Raw genomic sequence first — 21,017 nt, forward strand, 5'->3', positions numbered from 1 at the left:
AATGACAGTATCTTTCCTAGAGTAATCCAAGGAAAATGGTATCTTTTACCTAATGAATTAAGTTTTTTTAATTTCATCTCTAAATTTCATTAGATTCATCTCGTTTCTTTGTTTCTGAAGTAAATGTATAATGTTAAGAAATAGTGTAAAACGAGACTGAAATATTAAATGGTTTTAGCAGTCTTGACGCTCGTATAATCTTAAATCATCATTTATGTGGCACAAGTGTCAATCCCCCCTAATGCTCTTTTTTTACTATCCCATTCTTGCCTCTTCTCAACATATTTATTTTCTCTCTCCTGCATGTATATGCAATAAAGATTCAAATGGCCAAAATAAATAAAATTCTAATTTCTTTATTTCGTTGGGCTGTTTTTTTTTTTCTTGTTTTTTTTTTAATAGCCCTGCAACCTCCCAAGCAATCACACAGCAGCAGAGAATCCACACTGATGTTGACTCAGTTGTAAAGGCTTTTGAGCTCTGCTGGATATTAGCCACGAATCCGTTTACGTGTGGAAAAAGCCATAATGCTTCAAGCATGTTAAACTTCATTTAGCATGCTGAGTTCAGCTAATTTGTGTGACGTGTACTGCACATGTTTCTGAGCCCCATCTCGAGCCTGTTGGAAAAACATTTACGCCCCCCTCTCTCTTCGCTCAGCTTGAAGTGATTTTTGGTCTGGTCATCTGTTTTTAAGTGTTTATGGGTGTTGAGCTGGATGTGCACAGACATTTCTAGATGCTGCATTCCAACATGCTACGCTCTCTCCCCAAGGACGAATCTGAACGTAAACATCGGGTTACGTGGACCCTTCACACGAGTTTGGGTTCTTTCGAGTTTATTGGCAAGGTTATACGATGAAAGATCAACTGTAACAAACTGACGCATCTCCAAAGGCTCGTTGCAGCATAAGTGGCTGCTAAGTTACAGCTTCAGTAATGCAGATTTGTGTACACATTAAGCACAGTTGAAGTGTATCTTGTGAAATCAAATCAAATGAAACCTGCTCTCAAAAGATTTACAGGAGACACAATAACAAACAGATGGGGAAAATGGTAAATGAACTGGAATACATCAGTTTTGTGTTTCCTATTTATTTTATTATAATTAATTTTATTTGTCCGTGATTAGTTGTAAATAACATTCTTTTAATACTGTTTATGTATTTTTAATAATTAATTTTTTTGTCTTCTGCATATACCAGGCTTATTATAGTTAACCCAAACTAAAACCATAAAATAATAATAATGACTTTGACTGAAATAAGACACTTCAACTTATTTTATTTCAGGTAGTTGCCAAGGAAACATTTTCATTTTGGTTAACTCGATGTACTAAAATAATTAAAACTGAAATCAAATTGAATAAAACGTATATAGGCATTATAATCTTAAAATAAATGAATAAATTAAACTTATAAAAAGGATAAGAACACACAACAAAATTACTAAAACTTAAAAACTAAAAAATGAAAAAAAAAGAAATATAGCAATAAAACGGGCTTGTACTCAATGAAAGTTGTTTATCGCACTTGACAGTTATATGAAGCTAAATCAGTCTGAAACTAGTTTGTCAGATCAGTTACTACGCCTTCAGTGTGAACTTTCCATCTTAATGTACAGGTGCTGGTCATATAATTAGAATATCATCAAAAAGTTTATTTCACTAATTCCATTCAAAAAGTGAATCATGTATATTATATTTATTCGTTACAGACAGACTGATATATTTCAAATGTTTATTTCTTTTAATTTTGATGATTATAACTGACAACTAAGGAAAATCCCAAATTCAGTATCTCAGAAAATTTGAATATTACTTAAGACCAATTCAAAGAAAGGATTTTTAGAAATCTTGGCCAACTGAAAAGTATGAAAATGAAAAGTATGAGCATGTACAGCACTCAATACTTAGTTGGGGCTCCTTTTACCTGAATTACTGCAGCAATGCTGCGTGGCATGGACTCGATCAGTCTGTGGCACTGCTCAGGTGTTATGAGAGCCCAGGTTGCTCTGATAGTGGCCTTCAGCTCTTCTGCATTCTTGGGTCTGGCATATCACATCTTCCTCTTCACAATACCCCATAGATTTTCTATGGGGTTAAGGTCAGGTGAGTTTGCTGGCCATTTAAGAACAGGGATAACATGGTCCTTAAACCAGGTACTGGTAGCTCTAGCACTGTGTGCAGGTGCCAAGTCCTGTTGGAAAATTAAATCTGCATCTCCACAAAGTTGGTCAGAAGCAGGAAGCATGAAGTGCTCTAAAACTTCCTGTTATACGGCTGCGTTGACCTTGGACCTCAGAAAACACAGTGGACCAACACCAGCAGATGACATGGCACCCCAAACCATCACTGTGGAAACTTTACACTGGACCTCAAGCAACGTAGATTGTGTGCATCTCTTCTCTTCTTCCAGTCTCTGGGACCCTGATTTCCAAAGGAAATGCAAAATTTACTTTCATCAGAGAACATAACTTTGGACCACTCAGCAGCAGTCCAGTCCTTTTTGAAGCGAGACGCTTCTGATGCTGTCTGTTGTCCAAGAGTGGCTTCACACAAGGAGTGCGACAGCTGAAACCCTTGTCTTGCATACGTCTGTGCGTAGTGGTTCTTGAAGCACTGACTCCAGCTGCAGTCCACTCTTTGTGAATCTCCCCCACATTTTTGAATGGGTTTTGTTTCACAATCCTCTCCAGGGTGCTGTTATCTCTATTGCTTGTACACTTTTTTTCTACTACATCTTTTCCTTCCCTTCGCCTCTCTATTAATGTGCTTGGGCACAGAGCTCTGTGAACAGCCAGCCTCTTTTGCAATGACCTTTTGTGTCTTGCCCTCCTTGTGCAAGGTGTCAATGGTCGTCTATTGGACAACTGTCAAGTCAGCAGTCTTCCCCATGATTGTGTAGCCTACAGAACTAGACTGAGGCCTAGTCCACACGGACACCGGTATTTTTATAACCGGAGTTTTTCCTCCTGCGTTTAAAAAAAAAATCCCGTCCACATGAAAATGCAAAAACGTGCTATCAAGCGCTGTCAAGAGCATGCCACACCAGCAGGCGGCGATATAACCCAAATTGTAAAGTCACCTTGGCCAATCAGAAGCAGTAAGCAGCGCACAATCTGACGTCAAACACAGCGGATAACGGCGCACACTCTGACGTCGCAAGGCAAAAACCCTGGTTATACTGTCCACACGACAACACTGCAACCGGCGTTTCTGAAAATGCTCACCCTGGCCGTGGTTTTCAAAAATGTTCGGTTTCGGTGCCCTGAAACTGCGTTTTCGTGTGGACGAAAGGCCGAACCGCGTAAAAAAAGTCACGGTTATAAAAATATATAACCGTGTGAACAGGGCATGAGAGATAATTTAAAGGCCTTTGCAGGTGTTTTGAGTTAATCAGCTGATTAGAGTGTGGCACCAGGTATCTTCAATATTGAACCTTTTCACAATATTCAAATTTTCTGAGATACTGAATTTGGGATTTTCCTTAGTTGTCAGTTATAATAATCAAAATTAAAAGAAATAAACATTTGAAATATATCAGTCTGTGTGTAATGAATAAATATAATATACAAGTATCACTTTTTGAATGGATTTAGTGAAATAAACTTTTTGATGATATTCTAATATCTAATGATATTCTGACCAGCACCTGTAAATATGACCGTATGGAGGATGACTTGCATTCTTACAAACGTCTGTATAACATATGACCTTTCTGTGACCTTTCTTACATTTTAACACCATCTCCACTGTTTGTTTAGGAATCATATCGGCAGGTGATGAAGATGAGGCCGAAGGACCTGTGGAAGAGGTTGATGGTCAAGTTCAGAGGAGAGGAAGGTCTCGACTATGGTGGAGTCGCGAGGTACGAGTTTGACACCCAGACACAAAAGCTTGATGCTGAGCATGAAATCATGTTCTTTCTTAACACATTTGTTGGGAATGATCCATCTGTGAACATCATTCAAAAGAAAAACATCTCATTGTAATTTGGATGAAAAATGTACATTTCAATAATGTGTAACTATCCACTGATGAACCATCTGTTATCATTTTCCACAATGCAATCAATTCCCAATGGATAAAATCAACTTCTGGAATACATTTTTGGATGATATCCTATTTCGCTAATAAATGTATCACAATATGGAAGTTAAATGGGTTATGAATGCAACTTCCTGCTGTCTTTTAACGCTTGTGTGTCCATCTAGTGGTAGAATTGGAGTATAATAATGTCACAGTAGGCCGTGATAGACTGAATGTCTGTCAATAATTTGTGCCATTACGTGTGTTTGTGTCATAGGGAGTGGTTATACTTGCTGTCACATGAGATGTTAAATCCATACTATGGACTGTTCCAGTATTCACGAGATGACATCTACACGCTGCAGATCAACCCGGACTCTGCCGTTAATCCTGTAAGTGGCTTCCTCATGAGCTTCCCATTTACTCAGACAACTCAACACTCATCTATTTGTTTTATTTGTTTGTTTCTTAGGAGCATTTGTCTTATTTCCACTTCGTGGGGAGGATTATGGGAATGGCTGTTTTCCACGGTCACTACATAGACGGAGGCTTCACTCTGCCCTTCTACAAGCAGCTGCTGGGGAAACCCATCACTCTGGACGACATGGAGTCAGTGGATCCAGATCTCCACAACAGCCTCGTCTGGATCCTGTCAGTGTGCTTTATACGTCCATTTATAGCGCTGTATAATATACAGTCGTGGTCAAAAGTTTTGAGAATTACATAAATATTGGAAATTGGAAAAGTTGCTGCTTAAGTTTTTATAATAGCAATTTGCATATACTCCAGAATGTTATGAAGAGTGATCAGATGAATTGCATAGTCCTTCTTTGCCATGAAAATTAACTTAATCCCAAAAAAACTTTCCACTGCATTTCATTGCTGTCATTAAAGGACCTGCTGAGATCATTTCAGTAATCGTCTTGTTAACTCAGGTGAGAATGTTGATGAGCACAAGGCTGGAGATCATTATGTCAGGCTGATTGGGTTAGAATGGCAGACTTGACATGTTAAAAGGAGGGTGATGCTTGAAATCATTATTCTTCCATTGTTAACCATGGTGACCTGCAAAGAAACGCGTGCAGCCATCATTGCGTTGCATAAAAATGGCTTCACAGGCAAGGATATTGTGGCTACTAAGATTGCACCTAAATCAACAATTTATAGGATCATCAAGAACTTCAAGGAAAGAGGTTCAATTCTTGTAAAGAAGGCTTCAGGGTCGTCCAAGAAAGTCCAGCAAGCGCCAGGATCGTCTCCTAAAGAGGATTCAGCTGCGGGATCGGAGTGCCACCAGTGCAGAGCTTGCTCAGGAATGGCAGCAGGCAGGTGTGAGCGCATCTGCACGCACAGTGAGGCGAAGACTTTTGGAAGATGGCCTGGTGTCAAGAAGGGCAGCAAAGAAGCCACTCCTCTCCAAAAAAAACATCAGGGACAGATTGATCTTCTGCAGAAAGTATAGTGAATGGACTGCTGAGGACTGGGGTAAAGTCATATTCTCCGCTGAAGCCACTTTCCGATTGTTTGGGGCATCTGGAAAAAGGCTTGTCCGGAGAAGAAAAGGTGAGCGCTACCATCAGTCCTGTGTCATGCCAACAGTAAAGCATCCTGACACCATTCATGTGTGGGGTTGCTTCTCATCCAAGGGAGTGGGCTCACTCACAATTCTGCCCAAAAACACAGCCATGAATAAAGAATGGTACCAAAACACCCTCCAACAGCAACTTCTTCCAACAATCCAACAACAGTTTGGTGAAGAACAATGCATTTTCCAGCACGATGGAGCACCGTGCCATAAGGCAAAAGTGATAACTAAGTGGCTCGGGGACCAGAATGTTGAAATTTTGGGTCCATGGTCTGGAAACTCCCTAGATCTTAATTCCATTGAGAACTTGTGGTCAATCCTCAAGAGGCGGGTGGACAAACAAAAACCCACTAATTCTGACAAACTCCAAAGAGGTGATTATGAAAGAATGAGTTGCTATCAGTCAGGATTTGGCCCAGAAGTTGATTGAGAGCATGCCCAGTCGAATTACAGAGGTTCTGAAAAAGAAGGGCCAACACTGCAAATACTGACTCTTTGCATAAATGTCATGTAATTGTCGATAAAAGCCTTTGAAACGTATGAAGTGCTTGTAATTAAATTTCAGTACATCACAGAAACAACTGAAACAAAGATCTAAAAGCAGTTTAGCAGCAAACTTTTTGAAAACTAATATATATGTAATTCTCAAAACTTTTGGCCACGACTGTACACTCAGAAATGAACTGTAATACAATTATTATTTTGCCTCCGTATTTTCAGAAAAAGAGGGTCTGGTATGATGCATGATAATATGTCTATGCTGTATAATAATAATAATTAAATATACAGTCGTGGCCAAAAGTTTTGAGAATTACATATATATTAGTTTTCAAAAAGTTTGCTGCTAAACTGCTTTTAGATCTTTGTTTCTGCTTGCTGGACTTTCTTGGACGCCCTGAAGCCTTCTTTACAAGAATTGAACCTCTTTCATTGAAGTTCTTGATGATCCTATAAATTGTTGATTTAGGTGCAATCTTAGTAGCCACAATATCCTTGCCTGTGAAGCCATTTTTATGCAACGCAATGATGGCTGCACGCGTTTCTTTGCAGGTCACCATGGTTAACAATGGAAGAATAATGATTTCAAGCATCACCCTCCTTTTAACATGTCAAGTCTGCCATTCTAACCCAATCAGCCTGACATAATGATCTCCAGCCTTGAGCTCGTCAACATTCTCACCTGAGTTAACAAGACGATTACTGAAATGATCTCAGCAGGTCCTTTAATGACAGCAATGAAATGCAGTGGAAAGTTTTTTTGGGATTAAGTTAATTTTCATGGCAAAGAAGGACTATGCAATTCATCTGATCACTCTTCATAACATTCTGGAGTATATGCAAATTGCTATTATAAAAACTTAAGCAGCAACTTTTCCAATTTCCAATATTTATGTAATTCTCAAAACTTTTGGCCACAACTGTATATTAGTGCTGTCAATCGATAAATAAATAATAATAATTACCCTTTTTTTCGGAAATTAATCATGATTAATCCCACCTAACATTAAAGTTTGTAAATATACTTTTATAATGCAATAATTTCACATTCAATCTTCAAATGCATGTAAAAATCAACATAAAGAAAATATATTTTTGATATTTGTTTAGTGATTTATTTATTTTTTTTGTAACTGAAGGCGATACCAATGCTACTGATGTCTCTAGGAAATAGTTTTTTCTACTAATATTTGACCATTTATATTAAACATTTTAACTGAAGCAGCTTTTTTGGTAACTTCATGACTTAACTGACGACATAACTACGACATTGCTTGCTCGCAGTTAGTTTCAATTCTGCATTAATATGATATAGCACTTTAATATAATAAATCGTGTGCCACCATATTTGAAAAGCATGTGAAACGAGCACAGTATAACAGCTATATTGATTTTTACTGACATAAGATAACATCTCATCTGAACGCAGTTCACTGAAGCTTCCCCATCACTTGTACCTTTTCCGTGCTTGTTTCACTAGCAGCTGGCACTGAGGTGAGGTTCGAGTGTGTTTCTGAATGTCTCCCATTTGATGTGGTCATAAAGACCTTCTGTGTATAAATAAGCGCAATTCTTGTCAAGAAAATAAGAGACAGAAGCAGCAGTTAGGAACTATGTGCTTAGTGTGTTCATGTTGAAATGCAAAACACATTTTCTGCTTTCAAGGTGGGATTAAAGTAGATCCAGAGAGTTTATGCTATTAAATCCTGCAATTAATGTAATCGTGCAATTAATATTAAAATGATATAACTTAATTAAAATTGTTTTTAAAATGCAAAACACATTTTCTGCTTTCAAGGTGGGATTAAAGTAGATCCAGAGAGTGTATGCTATTAAATCCTGCAATTAATGTAATCGTGCAATTAATATTAAAATGATTTAACTTAATTAAAATTGTTTTAAAATAGAATATATATTAAAATAATGCATGCATAATAAATTGTAGAATTATTATTTTCTTTTTTAATGTCTGTGTTTAGAGATAATGACATCACTGGGGTGTTGGACCACACGTTCTGCGTCGAACACAATGCATACGGAGAGATCATTCAGCACGAGCTCAAACCCAATGGCAAGAGCATCCCTGTCACCCAGGACACCAAGAAGGAGTATGTGAGGTGAGTGTGGACTTCAGCTGCTTTGACCGCTGAACACCTTCCTCCTCCCTGTCTAATGTGTCTCTGCAGATATCATAAGGGCTGTTCAGATTTCAGGCAAATCAGATTCTACTCAGATCAGATATTTTCAGGCAGACTGTATGCACAATTAATTGCAAGTGATCAAATCAGATTTGTGTGTCCAGACATGACCAACCTATCTGCATGGGTTGCTTTGGTAATGACATAGAAGTACCCACATATGTGACGAGGCTTTCAAAACAGATGCAGGATAAGCAGAGGTGCTTCAGCTTCGTTTGAATACAGTATTAATACTTTTGAACTTTCTGTCCCCCGTTTTGATGTTATCATTGTGTGTTGTGTCATGTTAAGAGTGATGCAAAAGACTATTTGAAATCTGATTCGAGCAGCCAGAATGCCCAGACTGAGACGCATCTGTAAAAATCTGATTGGAATCAAGTTTCAAAAAAACTTTTAAATGTGGTTTGAATCAGATTTGGTAAAAAAAAATATTTTTCTTTTTTTGGGACTGTTCAGGCTTTCAAAAACCCATCTGGATAAAATCTGGATATGCAAAAACAATCTTTTTTCTGGAAGTACAAAAATAGCCTAAGTGTCTTGTTCCTGCTTTTGTGCAGACTTTATGTGAACTGGCGGTTCCTGAGGGGCATCGAGGCTCAGTTTCTGGCCCTGCAGAAAGGCTTTAATGAGGTCATCCCACAACACCTACTCAAAGCGTTTGATGAGAAAGAGTTGGAGGTATGAAAACTTACTTAAGAAAATAAATATGCCCATTTGCTAAAATAAATCCAATTCTAACAGGCTGATAAATGTGTAATGGAGCATATTTTTAGTTGCTATTTTCACTGATAACAATGAGCAGTAACAGAGCATGGTTAGGGATTCAAGTGTGTCTCGTACTTTCAGCTTATTGTGTGTGGACTCGGGAAGATCGACATCAATGACTGGAAGTCAAACACCCGTCTGAAGCACTGCACACCTGACAGTAACATCGTGAAGTGGTTCTGGCGGGCCGTGGAGTCGTATGATGAGGAGAGGAGAGCCAGACTGCTGCAGTTTGTCACCGGCTCCTCCAGAGTCCCACTACAAGGATTCAAAGCCCTGCAAGGTACCTGATATACTTTAGCACAAGTTCCCCATGAAGGTTCTGGAAAGGAAGCTATACGTATAATCATCAGAGCTGGGAATAACGCATTACACAGTAACGCATTACTGTATTCTTATTACCTTTCTTGATAACGCAGTAATATAATGTGTTACTTTTTAAATTAATGTAGATTGATTACAGTTACTAATGTCAGTAAAATGACATTACTTAAGAAATAAATGCAGTGTTAAGAAAAAATATGGAGTAAATGCATTTTAAAATCATGTCCTTTAAATCACCGGAGAATGCGAGGTAAAATGCTGACTAGTCGTACAACACTTAAATGCAATTAAATTTAATCATATTTCAACATTTTGCACTTGATTAAACATATTTTAGTCTGGCATTATAGTTTGGGAAACGTCCAACTCGTAAAATGCGTAGAAGTTTGTCACAATAACACAAAAAAAGTAAGATTAACTGACTTATCAGAATGATCTCCTCCACTGATCCAAGACGATCTTGATGAATTTTCAGGCTTTGTTTACGGAGGTTATGTGTCGGTTTACAGGCTTGCATGTCTCATGTGGATGATTACCGTATGAATAGGGTGCGTTGCTCATGGGCATGGTCACATTACAAATAATGAGCTCAGAGTGGAAAAACTGGACCTCGCGTTGGTTTCATACGGATTACTTTATCACCGAATATTTGTTTTAGACATGACTGACTTAATTTAAAAATAAACACTTCAAGCTTTAGATATATCTCTTGTCTGTGTATGTAGTATTCGCTGAGTTTTGGTTCATTTAAAGTGTATCAGAAAGAAGTTTGCAGAGACTGAGACAACAGAAAGTGCACCATTTGTTTTCTTTAGTTTACAAAAGCACAATGTTTTGTTTATATTGTGAGTACACACAAAAATAAATTCAAATGATGTATTACACTTATCTGTATGATCAAAGATGACCGAACATTTTAAGTTATTTTCCCTGAAAAATTGCAAGTAATCATTCAAGTTGTTGTTTCGATACTTAAGAAACTTTTCAGGCAATATTATATTACTGAATGATTTTCTTTGTAGTGTATTTTTTAGGTTTGACAACTTGAAAGTAATACTTTTTTTTTAAATGCCGTAATCAGTAATGTAATCAAATTGCAATTAATAAGTAGTATTTTTTCATTTGTAGCGGATTGCTTTTTTTATGCTAATCATTTATACATGTTTGCTCTCAAATGCTTGATGATCCAGGTGCTGCTGGACCACGTCTCTTCACCATCCATCAGATCGACGCCAGCACCAATAACCTGCCCAAAGCACACACTTGGTGAGCACATCTCTACAGACTTGTGATCAACCAGTATGTTTTTTTTTTCCAAAGGAGAGAGAGCAGTGTAGTTAAAGCTCAATATAATGAATATATATATATACACACACACACACAATATATATATGACTGATAGTGAAGAAATGAATACTATTATTAAGCAATTTAATTGTAAGTGATACTTTGTGTATTTTTTTTATGATATATATGTGGGTGGGTGCATTTCTGCATTTATATTTTAAATTTTATGTTTTTTATTATTATTATTATTATATTTCTTTTTAATTAAATTATATACATATTTAAATGTACACTGTCCTTTAAAGAGTTTGCAGTTAGTAAGATTTTATGAAATTATTACTTTTATTCAGCAAATGTACATAAAATTATTTAAAAGTGACAGCACAGAGACATTTGTAATAGTATAAAAGATTTGTTTTAATTGAATGTTGTTCTTTTGAAATTTCTAGTCCTAAAATAATTCTGAAAAACTGTTTGCCACATTAACAGTAATACAAAATGTTTCTTGAACAAAATAAACATATTAAAATGATTTCTGAATGATCATGTGACACACAGAGACTGAAGTAATGATGCTAAAATTGCATCACTAATTAATAAAAATAATAATAATAAAAATAATTCACCACTGTTCATTTCTTTTCAATTTGGGCTCAGCTTCAACCGTATCGACATTCCTCCATACGAGATTTACGATAAACTCTACGACAAACTGCTGACGGCCATAGAGGAGACCTGCGGCTTCGCTGTGGAATGATCGTCCACCGTTGGCGCTCGCAGAGGAACCTTTCTCCAGGCGGGACGGACCTGTCAGTCAGCCGGCAGACGCGTGGGCCTCACGAGGAGCTCAGACAGAAAGGCTGAGGCAGGGTGGATTATACAGCAGCACTCCACGCCTGATGCTGCTTTACAGATCTTTCTGCATTATTTGAAAAGAAGAGAAGAAAACAACGTATCTTTTCAGCTGCTAGAAACTCTTGTACTTACTATTTTGGAACCTCCTCTTCCTTTTTTTTTTTTTTTTTGCCCATAAGTTGATTTTTAGCATTAAGACAACATATTAACAGTATTTCATGTAGCATTTTCACAGACTAGACTAAAGGGGAAAGGGGCACGCAGAACAAGAGCGTTCATGCATAAGCTAACGCCTAAGCACTACTGTCCTTACCGAAGACTAGACGAGAGGAGGAAGCCAATGTCAACAAAGACTAAGTTTGTCATTTGGGACTTGCAAAGGGTGCTGATCTTCGGCCCACTTGGACTTCAGCAAGCCGTGAGATAATTTTCCTTTCGATCAGGGAACTGGGCTCCTCTGGCCTCTTCAGGGCCTGCCCTACACCAGACGTCATCTTGACTACCTGTGCTCCATTCCTCAAGACTGGCGTCATCCGCAGACTGATTTATAAGCTTGTTGAACGTGAACGAATGAATACATGAATTCATAGGTAGGTAGGTAGGTAGTCTAGCTTTATTTTTTTACGGCGTGAGAGGACGAGGTAAAAAAGAATAAAATTATACAGATATAATATATTGGCATCGTCACAGGAACTGATGGCTGCCGATGTTTCCAGAGCAGAAAATGAAGTTGTGCCCATTGAAAAAAGGCTTTAATGAGGTTGGCATTGGCTTGCTTTGGATGTTCACTTTTTTTTTTTTTTGTAAGAAAATTTGTGAAGAAAAACATTTTAATATGTTCCATTATTGGTGTCAACTTTTTGGTGAACTGTATTCTTATTTGTCTCGGATGTCAATCAAACCCTTTAAAATATTTAAATATGATGCATATCTATGAGCATGTTAATGAGATGTGAAGTGTCTTCCATGTCATACCTTCTCATTATATTGTTACGGTTTATTTCCTGGGCCTGTTTATTATTATTATTATTTCATAAAAGAAGAAATGTAACTCTACCCCTAGTGGAAATCAAGGGAGAGTAGTGTCTGTATTACTTGTTATTTTTGTAATTTATTATTAACCCATTGTAGTACCAATTTACTGAACAATTTGACCATGAAAAATGTAACTGGCCTTCAGTGAGCATTTACAGACACACTGCAAGGAGTATCGCTGTATTAAACAAGAAACAATTCTATCTTTTATAGAAATGCATCAGCTTTAGCAGAAAACAACAAAAGCATGTCTGATGTGCTCTTTGTAAGCCTCTGAAATGCACAGCTTGAAAACCTGTTCCTTCAAGATTATTAAAAGAAACTGCATAAATAAACACATGCAGATATATATATATATATATATATATATATATATAGTTGAATGTGTCTGAGATGCTGCCTGTCTATAGCAATCCTCTATGACCATGGACTGTTGTTAAGAGTTTGCATACGCTGAATATGAGCTATACATCTTTTGTTATTTTTTTTTTTTTATAAATTTGAGTGTGAAAGGTGAAACAAAAATAAAAAAGCCTCTGGATGGATAGTTATAGAATATCATTCATATATGTGGATGACTGACTTTCATTTATCTTTAAATGTATTTAATTTGAAAGAAAAATACATTTTGCACACACACATTATATAATGGCTGTATATAATAGGCAAAATATATATATACCGAACTCTTTATGGACTAATGATTATATATTTCATTTAAATCTGGCGCACACAAAGATCTCTTACTAGCAACACTTCTAACTTTCATAGCTGACCAGTGCAATTTGCTAAATGTAACACACACTATAATTTTTTTTGTAAGAGTTTTTTATTTTTGTGTAATTAGATCTGATTAAACGTGCCTTCCTGATGGGATCACTGCTTCTGTATAACTGTGCCCTAATAATCCATAAAATATATTGTTTTAATGTTTTTTATTGACGCATCAACCAAACAATTTCAGTAATTGAGTTAAAGAGGGGAGAATTTCTATCACTGATTCTGTGTGAATGATTCTGTGTTACATCCTTGATGCATCATGTATTTACCATATTATTAAATGCAGCAAGAATGATTGCAAACACTAGCTTTAGGTTCAACAGTGTGCCAAGAGTATCCTTTTGTGACACCAAGGTGGGCTGTTAAACATCACCTTGGCACAAAGGGGGCAGATGTCCCTATTAGAATAAGAAAGAATGTGTCCTCTCACTTGAAAAGTGGAGGGAGGTGAAAATATTCCCCTTTTGGTAAGATTTCTAAGTGTCTAACTCCGTTTGACCAAATCTAAAGACAACACGGTAACCTTTGCTGTTTACACAAGGTTATGGAACCCAAGATTACTGCCAACAGAGTACAAATAAGTGTGCTCCATTACTTAAATTATAACATCCATGCTTCTCTTTTTAACTTTCTACACATTTTGTAATAATACTTAAGTCACTAAAACCGAAATAACACATGAAAAGTGTTTAGAGACCAAGAAAACTTAAACGTGAGCACTATATTATATATTTGAGCTTTTTCTTTGTATACACACACACATGTAAATTAATTCAGGAAAAAGGAAATATGCATGGGCCCAATCTATATTTGTCTACAAAACCGATAAAAACAGCTGTAGAGTTTAATAGAATTTGCATTTTCAAACCAGTGTAGTTTCTCATAGCTTTCTAAAATAACAATTTTGCGTTTATAAATAAGATAAATGTGGTTATGGCCTTATAGAGACATTTACAGGGTTTAAAATATTTTTGAAACACCAGATCCAATTACATTTTTTTAAGTTTTGAATTGAACTAACGTTACTGTTTACCAAGGGGGGGGAAAGTGCGATCATACAGATTTTTTTTCATGGGGATATCATGGTATTATTTTCAGTTCAATGTAAATACAATGAGATAGAAATATCTAAATCATGTATTACCATCTGTTTTATCATTGTACCCTCACAATATTTTGTAAGAATTCTACAAGCAGCCATTAATCTCCAAACGCGCATGCTCGGCGACGAGAACGCGCGCGACGCCTGAACGTCAGAAAGACGTCAACGATTTTTCCGGAAGTCCCTTCCTCTTCATATAAAACCCGGCGAGTTCACGCAGTAATCGGCGTTCACGAGCACCATCACTGCGACTGGGGGGATAAAAATAACGTCCGATTATTTAAATTTTAATTTATCATTTCAGATTACAATATGCCAGGATATTCAGACCGAGACCGCGGTCGCGACAGAGGGTAAGATGGGTTGTTTTTTTTCGATGAAATATTTGTGATCATTTAAAATATTAATCGACGCTATTTTTGTAATTACGTGGCCGTTGATCGATTGTTTTCACTGATGAATAAAATTATTTCACCATCGTTTTTGTTGTTCGGGTAACGTTAAATCCCATCTGGGCGGATTAGGCGGACGAGTCGGTTACGGATCCGTTTACACGACAAAAATCGTGCGGGGGAACGAGCTTTTGGTGTTTTAACGTGTTAAAGACATCATAAATGTCGAAAAAGGCACGTTTGATTGAAATGCAACACAAATCTCGTGGATTTATTCCGTTTAAAGGCCTCGTGAGCCATGTGACCGTGCTGTTGTAAAATGCCGGCCGGTTTTTTTCCTCTTTGTCTCTGCCGGTAGAAGATAAAATGGCAGCGACGTTCAAACGTGGCGCAGACAAGAACTCACGATGTGAAACGAAACCTGAGCTTTTTTCATCTATCATTCAGGCCTTCTGAGTCCTGCTTAACTGACCTTTTGTTGTTTTGTTCGAGGATAGGTACTAAAGTAGGTGTGTGTGTCTATGTATGTGTATTACCACGGTACATCAATGATATAACGTTATGCGACATAAAATGACACCGTCCCATGATAATGCCATGTCATGCATTGCTATCTACACGTGTTGCTATCAGTTTTTTGTAATACACGATAAAAGATATATATATATATATATATGAGAGAAATATATATATGAGAGAAATATATAATTTATGTTCTGATCAAAACACTAAAATGCCAGAACCATAGTTCAAGTGCCATTTTCGTACCATGGCAGTGCTGATAGATGGTACTTTTGATCCGTATTCACAGATGAGCTGGACAATTAATTTTTCACTGAGCCTCAACTGTTCTAAAATGTCCCATTTTTCTACTAGTAGTTACAATAGTGGCCCCCCACGCTTTGGAGGCAGCAGAGGTGGACCTCCTCCGGGCAAGAAGTTTGGGAATCCTGGAGAACGTCTGCGGAAGAAGCACTGGAACCTGGATGAGCTCCAGAAGTTTGAGAAGAACTTCTACCAGGAGCATCCTGAAGTTTCTCGGAGGTCAATTGTAAGTGAACTCTCACTGCAGTTATATGTGTATGAGGTGTTTTTCGTTTTCATTTGCTTGTCTTTTAGGGTTTAAGATGTGATATGTCTTCTGTATTGCAGCAAGATGTTGAACACTACAGAAGAACCAAGGAGATCACTGTGAAGGGTCGAGACTGTCCCAAACCCATTGTAAAATTCCATGAAGCAAACTTTCCAAGTAAGTAAATGTTTTAAAATCTTGAATATTGAGCCTTGCAAGGTTAAACTAACCATTTGTTCCTTTTTGTAGACTATGTGATGGATGTGATCGGTAAACAGAACTGGACTGATCCGACTCCTATCCAGGCTCAGGGGTGGCCAGTTGCACTGAGTGGCAAAGATATGGTTGGCATTGCACAGACCGGCTCTGGAAAAACACTCTCGGTATGATGCTTTTAAACTATACGAACACAAGTTACCTGGTTTTGACTCCTTTAAACTGGTTATAATGAATCCCTTCTTTCTACAGTATCTGCTTCCCGCTATTGTTCACATAAACCACCAACCATTCCTGGAGCGAGGCGAAGGTCCCATTGTAAGTTCAATGACCTGTCAAGTAGAAGTTTCAATCTGTCTTAAAGTTGGTGTTTTATTCGGATGTTTTGATCCCTTTAGTGTTTGGTGTTGGCACCCACCCGTGAATTGGCACAGCAGGTCCAGCAGGTGGCGGCAGAGTACGGCAAAGCTTCTCGTCTCAAGTCCACCTGCATATACGGAGGCGCTCCCAAAGGACCACAGATCCGGGACCTGGAAAGGGGTATGAGTTGGAACAGAGCTTGAATCTCTTTGGAGTGCTTTTTTTAAGTGGGTGGTAAATGTCTAACTTTTTTCCATTGCTGTTGTCAGGTGTCGAGATTTGTATCGCCACACCCGGAAGACTTATCGATTTCCTTGAAGTTGGAAAGACGAATCTCCGCAGATGCACGTATCTTGTGCTTGACGAAGCTGACCGGATGCTTGACATGGGATTTGAACCTCAGATTCGAAAAATCTTGGACCAAATTAGAGTATGCAGTGTTTTAGATGACTTGAGCCACTTGCATCGGCTGTTTATTTCAAAAGATGGTAACTCTTGAATCATTTTCTCCTGTAGCCGGACCGACAGACTCTTATGTGGAGTGCTACGTGGCCCAAAGAGGTGAGGCAGCTGGCGGAGGACTTCCTGAAGGACTATGTACAGATCAATGTCGGTGCTCTGCAGCTCAGCGCCAACCACAACATCCTACAGATTGTAGACGTTTGCAATGATGGCGAAAAAGAAGACAAGTGAGTGCTGGGAACATTAAAAGTTTGGTTTTTAATTGTTGTGAGGGAACGCATGACGACAAACCTGTTCTCTCTCAGACTGATGCGTCTGCTGGAGGAAATCATGAGCGAGAAGGAGAACAAGACCATTATTTTTGTGGAGACCAAGAGAAGGTGTGACGATCTCACCAGGAGCATGCGTAGGGATGGGTAAGAAGACCTACTTTGCTTCACAGTTTCATGATTGCTTTGTATGGGTCTGAAATGGAGAAATTTCACTTTTTTTTTTTCTCTCTCTTCTGTTGCAGGTGGCCAGCAATGGGCATCCATGGAGACAAGAGTCAGCAGGAAAGAGACTGGGTGCTCAATGGTATGTGTTTGCCATGAAGGTCTCGGATCATCAATGCATTTTTGGTTAATTAACATGATTTGATCCACTTTTTCCCCTTCCTCAACAGAGTTCAAATATGGCAAAGCACCCATCCTCATTGCCACAGATGTTGCCTCCAGAGGACTAGGTTTGTTATTGAGATTTAATATGTCCTTATCACTTCATATTGTGTATACTATACAGTTCTGCCGTTTCCTTTTAACTGCTGTGCCTTTCTGAGCCCCTCTCACCTGAAGGTGGAGTCTTGGAGGCAGGACCTTGGCATGACGCGTCCAGGTTCACCAGGAGGGGGTAAGGAGCTCCTCTGTGGAGTTCTACTTGTCTGCCAGCCAATCAAATTGCATTCAGAGGTGTTCGGAGCTCCGTGATTGGGATGTAATCCAAGGGGCGGCTTACCACGGAGGAGTGCTTTGCCGTTGAGTGGTTGCACTTGCGTCCTGCTCTCATCTGCTCTCGCGCAACAGCTTGAACTGTTGAACTTTTAAGTTTAAGGACTGGGAGTTTTCTCTAGAGGAAGTGCGTTTGAAATTTTAGATGTTTTCCTTCGAGAGCAGTTGCTTTAACCTACATGCCTCCGCACTGAATGCGATTACCCGGCTGGTCGATGCGTGCCCTCCTTTTGCTGGCTTCAGTCATGTCGAGTCCTGCCAAAGAGAATCATATTTTCTTTCAAGTGAGCACCGGTTGGTTGGAAAGCTTGCGTCAGTCTTAAAATTTAAGCCCTTAATCGGTCTCGTTTTTTTTTAAAGCGAGTTGAGTCTTGGCAAGATGCAGCAGTTTGTCCTGTCGCTTTTAATAGAGGACATTTTGTTAATTGTCATTTGGATCCTTAAGGTCCTGATTTTAACCATCCTTTCCTCAGCATGGTAAGTCGATGACCTATCGTTGGTTGTTTCCCTTGCTAACACCTCCTGTCCTCGCTGCTATGGCGGTGTGCACCCGCACTCCTCTATTCCTGCCATGGCGCGTCCGTTTTCTCTTAACAGATGTGGAGGACATCAAATTTGTCATTAACTATGACTACCCCAACAATTCTGAGGACTACATTCACCGCATTGGCCGTACGGCTCGCAGTCAGAAAACCGGCACAGCCTACACTTTCTTTACACCCAACAACATGAAACAGGCTCACGACCTCGTCTCGGTCCTCCGCGAGGCCAACCAAGCCATAAACCCCAAGCTCATCCAAATGGCCGAAGACAGAGGAGGTAAATCCAATTGGTGAGATACAAGAACTGTGGTTTACCCTCAGCCCGTTTTGTCCTGCATTATCTCTTTAAAAGGGTACGGTTCTTTTACATAGCTCTGATCGGTTTACGAGTCCAAGTTTAACTCCGGTTTCTCTTCCAGGTCGTTCCAGGGGAGGTCGAGGTGGAGGGTATAGGGATGACCGGCGCGATCGCCACTCTGGCGGCAGGCGGGACTTCAACAGCTACAGCCAGGATAACCGTAACAGTGACTCTTATGGGCAAAAGAAGGTATTTGGAAACAAAACTCAAAACGGATCTAGCGGTTACAACAGCAGTAGCAGCTTCAACTCGGGTTACAGCAATAACGGACAGGGTAACTTCGGCAGTCAGTCTGGTGGGTATGGAAACCAAGGCTATCAGAGCCAGCCGTTTGCTCCAAACCCAGCTCCCGTTCAGAACAGCATGAACCACCCTCCACCGTTCCCCTTCAACCCCCAGCAGATGCCACAGACCATGCCGTTCCCCATGGCTCCTCCCACATTCCCTCAGTAAAGTTTCATTTGCTAATCTAAATCTTTAACTGTTCCGTACATGTAACTTTATTTCTTCAGAGCAGGTTGTAAAATGTACATGCCGTCACAAGAGTCAGAGTCTGCTGTGCAGGATTTTTTTCTTTTCTTCTTTTTTTTGTTAGATGTATCTTGTTTTTTAGTAACTTAAAGTTATTTTGTACTGTAGAGCTAATGAAGGATCTACACTTGTAAAAAAAGTCAAGAGCCATTGCATGGTCCTCAAATAAACTCTTAAAAGTAACTTTTTTTGGTGTCTTAATTTGTGAGTAGCAGAAGTTGCGGCTAAGACATCTTAATATTAATGCATCTCGTTTCTTTCTTTTACAGTGTAGTATTGAGTCATTATGTTGCAGGAGAGCAAAGACAATTGTGTTTTGGTAATTATAACTTTAGATTGCAAAGGAACTGATTTTGATTGTTGCAAATGAAACCTTTTAAAAAAAGAAGAAAAAAATTCACTTTATAGTTATGGCACAAATCTTAAGTGGCTATTCAAGCTTATTGTTCAGTTCTGTTTTGTACTTTATACCTGTATCAATTGATTGTATTACAGATGTATTAATTTCTCCAACTACTGGGATATTAAAAAATGACTTGCAAAAAGGTTTTAACTCCTTTACCTTCAGTTTAAAGATTATTAATGTCATTTCATGAGGGCTAAAATCTATATTTTTAACTTTTTGAATCTTCCTGTGAGATTGATCCAAGACTTGTATCAAGGTGTTTTTTTTAACATTTGATAACACCAATGACCGGGATAAACTATTAAATGTATTGGCAATAATTCTTAGCGTTTTTCCACAATATTAAGCCGCACAATAATTTCCCACATTAAAGGTTTCCTGAGTGTCTGATTGGCATATTCGAATGATTTCTGAAAGATCCCGTGACACTGAAGACAGGAGTGATGATGCTGAAAATACAGCTTTATCACTGAAATAAACTACATCTTAAGATCTATTCAGATACAAACGTTATTTTAATTGCATTTTGGTTAAATAATTGCAGCCTTGGTGAATGCAAAAGGCTGGAAAAAATTAAAATAAACTAATCGTGCTGACACCAAAAGGTAAGTGTTGTACTAAGATGAAGGGGCAAGGGATTTTTTTCCAGCCGCCTGGCAAATTCAATTTGAAATCATGTTCATTTTGTATTACCTTTTATAATGTTAGATTATAACAAGACTTCTCAGGCTGTATTTTCCATTTGATGTGACCATTAGGATTTTAGTGATCAGATTTAACACTGAACAATTTATTACAAGTAAGATTTGAGGAAAAAGATCACACCTTGATATAGGTGATATAAAAACACCTTGATAAAAAAAATAACGTTTGCTATATGTATCTTTACTGAGCCAGTATTCATGTGGCCAGACATGAAGGAAAAAGGTTCTTTAGATTATTAAAATGTAATTCACACAAAAAAGAAAGGTTCTTTCAATAAACACTAAAATGGTTATTATATGGCATCAAAAAAAAAAAAAGTGGTTTTGAAACGCGTGTCCAGGACACATCAACGTAGGGCCAGCTGTAGCATTTTGGGAGCCCTAAGCAGAATTTCAAAATGTTTGTACACCTCTTACACTGAAACATTATTGTAAAGTAATATTGCTTTACTATCATTCAGGTAACGTTATAGTTTTTGTTAATATTTTGAATTATTTTTTTCTTTTTAAAAATTTTAAATTTAAATTAT

The 21,017-nt window shown here is 38.2% G+C and overlaps 2 protein-coding genes across 4 annotated transcripts in view; both read left to right on the forward strand.

Moving 5' to 3' along the window:
- Window positions 1–13,141, forward strand: part of LOC132148891 (E3 ubiquitin-protein ligase SMURF2-like) — a 58,754-nt gene extending 45,613 nt beyond the window's left edge. For both annotated transcript variants that reach the window (XM_059557661.1, XM_059557662.1), the window contains exons 13-20: window positions 3,765–3,868; window positions 4,307–4,421; window positions 4,502–4,680; window positions 8,092–8,229; window positions 8,868–8,988; window positions 9,157–9,358; window positions 10,590–10,665; window positions 11,344–13,141. In XM_059557661.1, coding sequence (XP_059413644.1) covers window positions 3,765–3,868; window positions 4,307–4,421; window positions 4,502–4,680; window positions 8,092–8,229; window positions 8,868–8,988; window positions 9,157–9,358; window positions 10,590–10,665; window positions 11,344–11,443 — 1,035 coding nt within the window. In that variant the 3' untranslated portion in view covers window positions 11,444–13,141. The remainder of the gene's footprint in view (window positions 1–3,764; window positions 3,869–4,306; window positions 4,422–4,501; window positions 4,681–8,091; window positions 8,230–8,867; window positions 8,989–9,156; window positions 9,359–10,589; window positions 10,666–11,343) is intronic.
- A 1,515-nt stretch (window positions 13,142–14,656) lies between these two features.
- On the forward strand, window positions 14,657–19,560 carry LOC132148892 (probable ATP-dependent RNA helicase DDX5). Of its 2 annotated transcripts, none has more exons than XM_059557663.1 (13): window positions 14,657–14,811; window positions 15,727–15,901; window positions 16,003–16,099; window positions 16,172–16,305; window positions 16,391–16,456; window positions 16,537–16,678; window positions 16,768–16,928; window positions 17,015–17,187; window positions 17,266–17,376; window positions 17,475–17,536; window positions 17,625–17,684; window positions 18,544–18,765; window positions 18,908–19,560. In XM_059557663.1, exons 1-13 carry the CDS (start codon window positions 14,771–14,773, stop codon window positions 19,297–19,299), a joined length of 1,836 nt encoding a protein of 611 aa, XP_059413646.1. In that variant the 5' UTR covers window positions 14,657–14,770; the 3' UTR covers window positions 19,300–19,560. The 2 variants fall into 2 exon arrangements, with proteins under 2 accessions (XP_059413646.1, XP_059413647.1); XM_059557664.1 differs by having other exon boundaries at window positions 18,544–18,778; window positions 18,908–19,082.
- The last annotated feature ends 1,457 nt before the right edge of the window (window positions 19,561–21,017 follow it).

This window comes from Carassius carassius, chromosome 9 (genome assembly GCF_963082965.1).
Source record: "Carassius carassius chromosome 9, fCarCar2.1, whole genome shotgun sequence".
Classification (NCBI taxonomy): Eukaryota; Metazoa; Chordata; class Actinopteri; order Cypriniformes; family Cyprinidae; genus Carassius; species Carassius carassius.